Source organism: Colossoma macropomum, unplaced genomic scaffold, assembly GCF_904425465.1.
Source record: "Colossoma macropomum unplaced genomic scaffold, Colossoma_macropomum, whole genome shotgun sequence".
Lineage (NCBI taxonomy): Eukaryota > Metazoa > Chordata > Actinopteri > Characiformes > Serrasalmidae > Colossoma > Colossoma macropomum.
The window spans coordinates 22,121-33,008 of record NW_023495899.1 but is presented as its reverse complement, the minus strand read 5'-3'; the positions used below and the strand labels follow the sequence as shown (position 1 = coordinate 33,008).

The window sequence follows — 10,888 nt, the reverse complement described above, 5'->3', positions numbered from 1 at the left end:
CAACACCTGTGGACAACAAACATGAAATTATTCAGTATGACATAACAGTCTCTAAAAAACTATTAGCATCCTATCAGTATATTAAATGTGTAGAAAGAGTGTCAATATGTTCTAGATACACTTAGAGTATGCAGCTGTTAGCAGCAGCAGTAGACGTGTCAGTGTGGAGATCATGGTTTGTGTGGAAGCTGAACTCAGAGAAGCTGCTCACTGATCTGGTTAAGACTGGCTTAAGTAGTTTTACTGGATGCTGGATTTGCATGATGATGATTGACTCTGAAAAAACATTTCTATTTTTCCGTTAATATATTTACCATGAAATTGCACAGAAGCCTCAACATCTAAATTTAATATCTTTTTTTTTCAGAATTTAGTAATAGATATTATCAGATTTATATAAATCCAAGGACACTGTGTGCTAACATTCACTGTGCTCTCCTCATCCCTTTAAGCATCCTTACAGTGTAGGGCTGTGAAAAGTAGAGAAAGAGCGCCCCTCAGAGGCCTTAAAGTTGAATTGTAGTATTAGTGCTTATGAATTCAATTTTGGGTGTAGAAATGCTTGTGACCAATTTTACAGTGATTATGTTTTATGCTTTTATTATTTCATGTATCTTTCATAACAGTGAAAATGAAAATCTGATCATTATAATTTGACTGGCCTCACAAAGCAAAGCAAAGTTCAATCAGAGGCCCATCTATCTATCTATCTATCTATCTATCTATCTATCTATCTCTTTGTTTACTGTTTGCTGTTTAATCTAAACATACAGTATATTATTGTTGTCTGTTATTGTGTTAACTGTTTATTATTATAGTGCAGTTATTATTATAGTACAGTACTAATGTTATGTACATATGGTTGTGTGCAAAAGTTTGAACACCTTTGTTCAAAGTACATCATTTTGTAAATGAAAATACATTAACACATCCTCTGCGGAGAACACACTTAACTCTGGCACTTGTCAAATATATATGCAAATTTCTATTTATTGGGATTTTTGTTTTATTTTCTTGGACAGTGACTAAATATTTTTATGCATATTTCTTCTATAGCAAAGTGAAATCCCACTAGAACTGACTCTTGTGTTTTTGTACAGCTGCAGCAGCAGGTTGAATAACTGTGTGTATCGAGCGCAGTAATACACAGCGCTGTCCTCAGGCTGGAAATTCTGCCCTGTTAAAAACACTGTGCTGCTGGAAGCGTCTGCAGTGAAGCTGATTTTGCTCTTTAGTGAATCCTTCACTGAGCTGCTGCTGCTACACACATATCCAATATATTCCATTGGCTTTCCTGCTGGATGCCGTATCCAATAAGGACAGTAGCTGGATAGCGAGAACCCAGACAATTTACAGGAGATCTTAAAAGACTCTCCGGGCTGCACAACCACATTTTCAGACTGGATCAGTTCAATAGAATGAACACCTGCAAAACAGCAACACAACATGTTATATTTTATAGGAAACAAATCCAACCTTGTTAAATATTGTCTTTTTTATATTCAAACCTTTTTTAAATGTTAGCTTTTTTTTAACACCGGCTGTTGTTTACATTGTGTGAACACTTCATGATGAATGGACCAATAGAACTGGACCAAACATTCTTCATCACTATATTATATATTATTTTATGTTCCATTTCACAGAGGCAATGTTTTCTTACAACAATGATGGTTAAGAGCAGCACAAGCCATGAAGTAATGTTATTTCAATACCACTTACAGGACGCAGCTGCCAGGAACAGCAGAAGAGAAACAGAGGACATGATGTTTAGCACTGGTGGAGGTTCTGCTCTGTGATCTCTACAGTGCTGAGGGCCTTTTATTATGCCTGTCTGTTCTGCTTTTGATGAAAAATGTAGGTAATTTACATCAACGGAAACATTTATCAAATTTGGGTCAAATCACATTCAACCTCTTCTTTTCCCAACGGAATTAACAGATTTTGTGTACATGACATGTTTATGAACAATGCAGTAACACTCAGTTTAAGTACATATTTACTCTGAAACAACCATTAAATACATTCATTAATGAGTAACGAGAATACACTGTAATAAACTAAAAACACTGATGCTTTTGTATACTTGATATGTTTACATATTGTATATGTAATATTACAGTAATAATATAATATTGCTCTGGTTCTTTGTTAGTAAACAAAGCTCATTTGTTTATGGAGCTAACAGTGTTGTAGTGAGGTTTTAGTGAAGGTAGGAGGCTAATGGTTCATTTTCCTGCTGGAAATATTATATTATTGAGCTGAAATTCTGAGCTTGATTCAAAATTGTAAGCCAGGTTTAACAACCATGGCAGCAGGCTGAACCAGCTCAATGCATTCAACACCTGTGGACACCAAGCATGAAATTATTTTCTCTAAAAAATATTAGTAGCCTATCAGTGTATTAAATGTGTAGAAAGAGTGTCAATATGTTCTAGATACACTTATAGGATGCAGCTGTTAGCAGCAGCAGCAGGTATGTAGGTGTGGGGATCATGGTTGGTGTGGAAGCTGATCTCAGAGGAGCTGCTCACTGATCTGTTTAAGACTGGGTTAAGTAGTTTTATTGGATGCTGGATTTGCATGATTTGCAATTTTACTCACATACAGAAGGACAGTCACTGTCCGAACAAACCCTCATATCTCTAAAACAATGACTTGACAGGAGAAAGGGAAAATTGTCTGAAATTCAGTAAATGCCACTGTTGCAAGATTTAATTCAGATTATTTTGGAGCAACATTTCTTTTGGTCCATTCATTAAGAAATATTCACACAAGGTAAAGCGAAGCCGGTTTAAAAAAATATAATATAAAGAAAAAGCGCATATACATAACAATATGAGACCATCTCACTCTCCACTTCTTGCAGTTCCAGATTATATCTGTGACACTGAATTTAAATATACTTATTGCATTTCACTGAAATACTTCACCTGATATAACTTACTTATCTGACATATTGCATTTTTGCACATTTTACTTATGTAACAAGATTGGCTGCTAGAATTGCTATATCAACAAAACACTCTATTCCGCTGCTGTTCTGGTTGTTATCTCAGTGACTGCTATGTTCATATATGCTAGGCTATCTGCTAATCTGCTAATATGTCATAATATGTTACATCCTCCTTTGCACAGCTCCACATACTCCCAGTACTGTGTACTACCTGTGTTCTGTTTTGTATTTATTGTTAGTTTATTTCTGTATTTATTACACTGTATTGTCTGCGCTGTGTATATTGTATTGTTTTGCACTTGTGTTCCTGTGTTGGTCCTGGAGAAATGTTGTTTTGTTTCACTGTGTACTTGTATATATCAAAGCAGCCCCCGACCTTTACACTACCACCACCACGTTTCACTGTTGGTATGATGTTCTTATGGTAGATTTATATGAATGGACCAATAGGAATGCTCCAAAATCACCTGGAATAAAATCTTACATTAACAGTGAAGAGCAATTTTTGCCTTCTAAATAATTAGGAGATATATTTTTGTTGTTTGTTTTTTTGTGTTTTTTTTTTTATGTACAAATATGTACAGTGCTAAACATTGTATATACATTTTGTTAATACAGAAAATCTGCAGTTGCAAATTAAGATCCCACTCGAACTGAAGACACTGGCTGTTGTGTTTTTGTACAGCTGCAGCAGCAGGTTGAATAACTGTGTGTATCGAGCGCAGTAATACACAGCGCTGTCCTCAGGCTGGAAATTCTGCCCTGTTAAAAACACTGTGCTGCTGGAAGCGTCTGCAGTGAAGCTGATTTTGCTCTTTAGTGAATCCTTCACTGAGCTGCTGCTGCTGCACACATGCCCCATATATTCCATTGGCTTTCCTGCTGGATGCCGTATCCAACGTGGACAGTAGCTGGATAGCGAGAACCCAGAGAATTTACAGGAGATCTTAAAAGACTCTCCGGGCCGCACAACCACATTTTCAGACTGGATCAGTTCAATAGAATGAACACCTGCAAAACATCAACACAACAGGTTATATTTTTATGAAAGCAAATTCAACCTTTTTATGTCATTTCTGTCATATCAAAGCACTTAAAAAAAAAAAATGTTTAGGATTTTTTGAAAACACCAGCTGTCTTTTACATTGTGTGAACAAGGTGAAGAGATTAATAGAATTAGTGAAAAACAATCATGTTACTTTAATGTATTTTAGTTTTCCCTTCTAGTGTAAATGCATCATTTCACAGAGGCAATTCTTTATACAACAATGACGTTTAAGAGCAGCACAAACAATTATATAATGTAATTTAAGTGCCACTTACAGGAAGCAGCTGCCAGAAACAGCAGAAGAGAAACGGAGCTCATGATGTTTATCACTGGTGGTGGTTCTGCTCTGTGATCTCTACAGACCAGAGCTTTTATTGTGTATGTCTGTTCCTGCTTTGATGAAAACGTAGGTGATTTACATCAACGGAAACATGAAATCTGGGTCAAATCACATTCAACCTCTTCTTCCCCAACTGAATAAACTTGTAATGATGTCGAGCATTTAAAAGCCAAAAGGAACCATTCAGCATCCAAGAGGAACCATTCGAACCTGTCACAGCAGGAACACTGCACACTGAGTCATAACTAACTTAGCTATTAATGTAATTTAGACCAATAGTTAAATCTACCTTCGCAGATTCATTGATGTCACAGTGGCAGACATGACAGAATTAAGAGATGAATGGAATTATCAATCAAATTAACAGCATTTTTAAACACTTCACTCTCAGTAATGTCACCAGCATTCAATAGGCACAATAATGGTATAATAATAAGTTATTATTTATAGTAGTAGTAGTAATTGTGGTTTGTGGTGGTACAAGAATTGTTAATAAACATTGACTAAGATGTGCTTAAATGAGTGTATATCATCAAATTCATGGAACACTTTTGCCCCATTTTAACTAGCTAACTTAGGAGAAGACCATCTAAATGGCGGTGGACTAAGGGGGCTCCAAATCCATGGACAGGGTAGTGGAGGGCTAATAAATTGTGCCACAATAGATGGGCTACAGTGACTAACTGTAAACCTACAAAGTGCATATATATGGTTTCTGTTAAAATAACCAGTGAGTATTTCATTTAGTGTTCCCGTTATTTGTGACAACTCGGTTAGTGATGTAGCACTTGAGTAAAAGATTAGAAGCAAACTTCAGACACCAAACATGTCTTAGCTGATTGACTATTTGGTAAATTTAATCTTTTGTCCCTTTAAAAAAACCCATATTAGCTGTGTTAAGATGAAGGTGACAAAAATTTCTTAGTAGATTCAAATCATTAAGGCTGCACTATGTAAGACTTTTGTTTGTGAAAATTAAAAAAAAAAGCAACATTACTGAGTCAGGAGATAAAAAATGGTGTGTGCTGCTGTGATAATGTACCAGATAAAGACGTCGGGTCAGATTTCACAGGACTTTTTCACACAATGCCGTACATCTTTAAATAGCAATGTAAGGTCCAGCTAGATGTTTAGGTCTCAAATGCAAAATCAACATTATACTGATAAAGATATGATGAAAATAATAGATAATTCACTCACAATCATGAGATTCATCCACTCAGGGATGGGAGGAAGGGGTCAGAAGCCGCATGTTACGTGCAATTACGCATTTCTACCGGAGAGGCCTCCAAATCCCCAAAACTTACATAGGTCAGCTTTAAGCATATTACTCACCAACAGTATATAGGTTAGGCCACATTGTATGTGTACTTTCATTTAACATATATTAACCCATTTTAACCATTTAGCCTTTAATCTTTATTATTATTATTATTATTATTATTATGTGAATAAATAACTTCAGACTTATTAAAACAAATGCAACATGACATTTTTTCATTGCACCACTGCAGTGTTGGACCTCATAGGCCTTCTCTCCCCTTATATATATGCTGAATAAGTCATGAATAATATAGAAATGTTGCCCCCTAAAGGCTAGTAAAATTAATTTGTTTATACATGACAGTTCCTTTGGGTGCAAAGGAGGGAAGTGCTGGTTTTTGCACAGCCTCTACAGCTGGTTGCATGACTGTGCGTCTCGAGCACAGTAATACACTGCGCTGTCTGCAGGCTGAAAGTTCTGCCCTCTTAGATACACTGTGTTGCTGGACGAGTCTGCAGTGAAGCTGATCTTGCTCTTTAGTGAGTCTTTGGCCCCAGTATTGCTCGTACTGCAGAACCATTCTATCCATTCCAGAGCTTTTCCTGCTGATTGTCGTATCCAGTTAGTACAGTCTCCACCGGTGACTGAATATCCAGTAACCTTACAGGTGATGGAGAAAGACTGGTCAGGCAACAACCATGGCAGCAGGCTGAACCAGCTCAATACATTCAACACCTGTGGACACAAATCAGGAAATTATTCAGCATTAAATTACACTTGCTAAAAACGCAAACCTAAGATAAGTGTTGATAAGTGTTACACTTATAGGATGCAGCTGCCAGAAACAGCAGAAAAGAAACCGAACACATGGTGTTTAGCATTTGTGATATTTCTGCTCTGTAATCTCTACAGCTCAGCGGGCCTTTTATTACGTGTGTCTGTTCCTGCTTTAATGAAAAAAAAGCTGACCACATCTCATCACAACCTCTTCTTTTTCCTCGTGCATTATAATTAAATCAGTTGAGCATTTAAAAAAATACTGACATTCAATGATGCAAAAGGAAGTATTAAAAGCATTAAAACCATTTTTTTTACATTTGACCGACCCCATGATGGACATGGTTGTGGCCTCCTTAATGACCCTTAATGATGCAGACTGGTTCTATTATTTTAGTCACTCATAGAATGGACCAAAGCAATGGACCAAACAGTGGCTACTGTTACTATTTTAATCTATGCTATGTTTTTGTGTCTGTGTTTCTAGACAACAGTGTGTCAGAAACCACATACGTCTATTTGAGATGACTTAACACCTTGACATGGTTTGAGGAGAGTGTGTGATGTTTTAGGCATGCAGTTAGCATGATGCTGATTTTTTGGGTCTGAAATTTCACTTCTTGTTAACTACATTAGCCACATAAGTGCAAAGCTAAAGAAGAAAACTTCAGGCTTAAAGACATCCATCCTCTAAACCGCTTATCCTTCTGGGTCACGGTGGGGTGCTGGAGCCTATCCCAGCTGTCACTGGGCGGAAGGCAGGATACACCCTGGACAGGTCGCCAGTCCATCGCAGGGCAGACAGACAGACATACACATTCACACACACACTCACACCTAGGGGCAATTCAGCATGTCCAATCAGCCTGACTGCATGTCTTTGGACTGTGGGAGGAAACCGGAGTACCCGGAGAAAACCCACGCAGACACGGGGAGAACAGGCAAACTCCACACAGAAATGACCCTGGTCACCCAGCCGGGAATTGAACCCAGGCCGTTCTTGCTGTGAGGCGACAGCGCTACCCACTGCGCCACCGTGCCGCCGGCTTAAAGACATGTCATGGTCAATTGATTAAATATGGGAAATCTGGGATATAAGTGGTGAAGTGGAGGAAATCATTTTTTATTTTTATTGTGATGAAACATACTCACTGGGTCTCTTATAGCTTGGGAGTCCTAAGTGACTGCTTATATTGCTTATAGAAAGAAATGGCCCTCAATTTTGTGCAATTTTGTGCAGCTACACCACTGTTCACCAGTTTGGAATAATTTCTCATATTAATAATTGCTGTTAATTTATTCAGTAATAACTCATACAGTGTATATGTACAGAAAGGATTTTGAGATGTTTTACTCAGTATTTGAAGAACTTTGAAAACCCATTACATGGTAAATTATCTATTTAGAGTAATTCCTTAAAAGGCTACCTGCCTTAAGATTTGAGATCACTACTGTTCAAATATGAAACGTTGTGCACTCTGGATTCTTCACACTTTATTCTGAATATTATTTTGTCATAACTTTATTCTTGAAGTCATACAACTTTCTTGGTCAATCATCTATAATTCTATTCTTCATCATTGTGGACACAGGCAACATTTTTTCATGTTTTACAGCGTCCTACTTCCAAATTGTTATAGTTGAACTCTCTTAAGCTATAGATCAGCATTGTTTTAGAATCATGGTCACACTTTATTTGGATGGTCCACTGTAGATGCTTTGCAGATGTTCAGTCTAGTTTTAACTAACTTTCAACTAAATATCTATGTAATGCAACTGAACTTTAAGTTGTATGTGAAAGATTCCATTAAATCTGTCCTTATCCCTAAACCTAGCCCTAATCCCAATCTTAAGGCAAAACCTTCACCTACTTCTAAACCTAATCTTAACATTAATGTTGTTCATATTCAATTATCACCAGAAAATTTGTTAATAATATAAGTATCTGTATATCATCTATAGGGGACCATCCAAATATACTGTGACCAGAATTATTTTATGCATGTAAAATTGGGTTTATTGGGTGAAAACTTGCAAGCTTTTAAATACTAATGTACATAATTAATACATAACCTTAAGGAGTGCACCAATTTTTATGACACTTCAGCACAGACATTATAATGCCCTTGTAATGCTCTAATTAAGCAATAAAAAGTTAGCAGCTGCTATTTAAATGGCTGCTTTTTGCTACTTTAAGCAGTAATTATGGTGCCAGAGTACTTTTACCTGTGTATTTTTCATCATAATCTTAAACCATCTTAATCATAAACAACCTTTATCTAAGCACTAGATCGTTTACTTTTGATTCCTATTAATACCTAAATACAGACAAAATGTATTTATTATTATTATTATTATTATTATATTATGTAAATTAATAACTTCAGGCTTATTAAAACAAATGCAACATGAAACTTTTTCATTGCACCACTGCAGCGTTGGACCTCATAGGCCTTCTTTCCTTTATAAAACCTTACATTTGCTGAATAAGTTATGAATAATATAGAAATGTTGCCCCCTAATGGCTAGTAAAGGTATCTTATTTATACATGACAGTCCCTTTGGGTGCAAAGGAGGGAAGTGCTGGTTTTTGTACAGCCTCTACAGCTGGTTGCATGACTGTGCATCTCGAGCACAGTAATACACTGCGCTGTCTGCAGGCTGAAAGTTCTGCCCTCTTAGATACACTGTGTTGCTGGACGAGTCTGCAGTGAAGCTGATCTTGCTCTTTAGTGAGTCTTTGGCCCCAGTACTGCTCGTACTGCAGAAATATCCTATCCATTCTGGAGCTTTTCCTGCTGAGTGTCGTAACCAGTTAGTACAGTATCTACTGGTGACCGAATATCCCGTAACCTTACAGGTGATGGAGAAAGACTGTCCAGGTTTAACAACCATGGCAGCAGGCTGGACCAGCTCAATGCATTCAACACCTGAGGACACCAAACATGACGTTAAATCGTATGAAATGACGGTCTCTAAGAAAAACTATCAGTAATCAAACAGTATATTAACTGTGGTGCAACAGCATCAGTATGTTTTAGGTACACTTACAGGTTGCAGATGTTAGTTATTGAGTATTAAATTAAACCTGCTATTACAAACCTAACTGTAGCCTACCAATATCTCGAACGTGTAGCAACTGCTAGCTGATAAGTGTTACACTTACAGGATGCAGCTGCCAGAAACAGCAGAAGAGAAACAGAGTACATGGTGTTTAGCATTAGTGATATTTCTGCTCTGTAACCTTTACAGCCCAGCAGGCCTTTTATTACGTGTGTCTGTTCCTGCTTTGATGAAAAAAAGATGATTTACATCAGCGCAAAAGCTGACCTCATCTCACCACAACCTCATCTTTTTTCACATGCATTGATTATTAAAGCAGTTCGGATTATCAAAGCAGTCATCATATCTTTATGAGTATAATGCTGATTTTGCATTTGAGACCTAAACATCTAGCTGGACCTTCTTTTTGAGTCTGTGTGACATTACTATGTAAAGACGTATGGCATTGTGTGAAAAAGTCCCGTAAAATCCGACCCGACATTATGTGGTACATTATCACAGCAGCGCACACCATTTTTATCGCTTGATTCAGAAATCAATTTTCACAAACAACTTTCTATGAATGTCACTTTTGTAAGCATCTATATACACATCCATAACTGTTATAATGCATTCATAAGACATTATAAACATAGCTATAAATATTTATAAAAATGCATTATACATCATAGCCATGTTTATTATGCATTATGAATTGTTAACATAATACATTATAAGTACTGATCATAACAAATTATAAGCGCTCATAAGTGGTATTTGTCCGCTCTAAGTAAAGTGAAGCGTACTGTACTAAAGCCTCCTCCAGTGTTAAGAGTGAGGCTTCAAGTTGAAGTATTTACTGAAGGATTTACTGAAACACTAAAACATACACAGTAAAGCACATTACAGGCTTCAAATGTCAGAGTTTAAACTAGTGCTGCCATCAGTGTTTTACCCAATGTGAGAAAGGTAATGTTCACCACCGTTAGCTTGGTCTTTGTCTTTACTTTACGCTCTCCAAGCTGGGACTGACTTCTTTGGCACTGACATTATAACATTTTATTAACTCTATTTATAATGCATTATATTAACAATTCATAATGTATAATAAACATGGCTATAAAATGTTATTCAGTGTAATTATCTTTTATAAATATTTATAACCATGTTTATAATGCCTTATGAATACATTATAACATGTTATAAATATGTTTATAGATGCTTACAAAGGTGACATTCATAGAAAGTGTTACTTTATTTTTATAAATATTAAAACCATGTTTATAATGCCTTATGAATGCATTATAACATGTTATAAATGTGATTATAGATGCTTACAAACATAACATTCATAAATAGTGTTAACCAAAGGGCCAAAGTACTTTTATGTGTGTATTTTACATCATAATCTTGTAAACAACCTTTATCTAAGCACTAGATCATTTTCTTTTGATTCCTATT

At 36.4% G+C, this 10,888-nt stretch overlaps 3 gene segments (V, D, J or C); all 3 read right to left on the bottom strand.

Annotated features, from left to right (window-relative positions):
- Positions 1-2,280: 2,280 nt before the first annotated feature.
- On the bottom strand, positions 2,281-4,322 carry LOC118803414. The segment is given in 3 exon segments: positions 2,281-2,345; positions 3,605-3,967; positions 4,280-4,322. Coding segments are annotated over 3 exon segments (471 nt in total).
- Positions 4,323-6,016: 1,694 nt separating this feature from the next.
- Positions 6,017-7,442, bottom strand: LOC118803413. The segment is given in 2 exon segments: positions 6,017-6,343; positions 7,413-7,442. Coding segments are annotated over 2 exon segments (357 nt in total).
- Positions 7,443-8,986: 1,544 nt separating this feature from the next.
- Positions 8,987-9,609, bottom strand: LOC118803412. The segment is given in 2 exon segments: positions 8,987-9,315; positions 9,552-9,609. Coding segments are annotated over 2 exon segments (384 nt in total).
- Between the last annotated feature and the right edge of the window lie 1,279 nt (positions 9,610-10,888).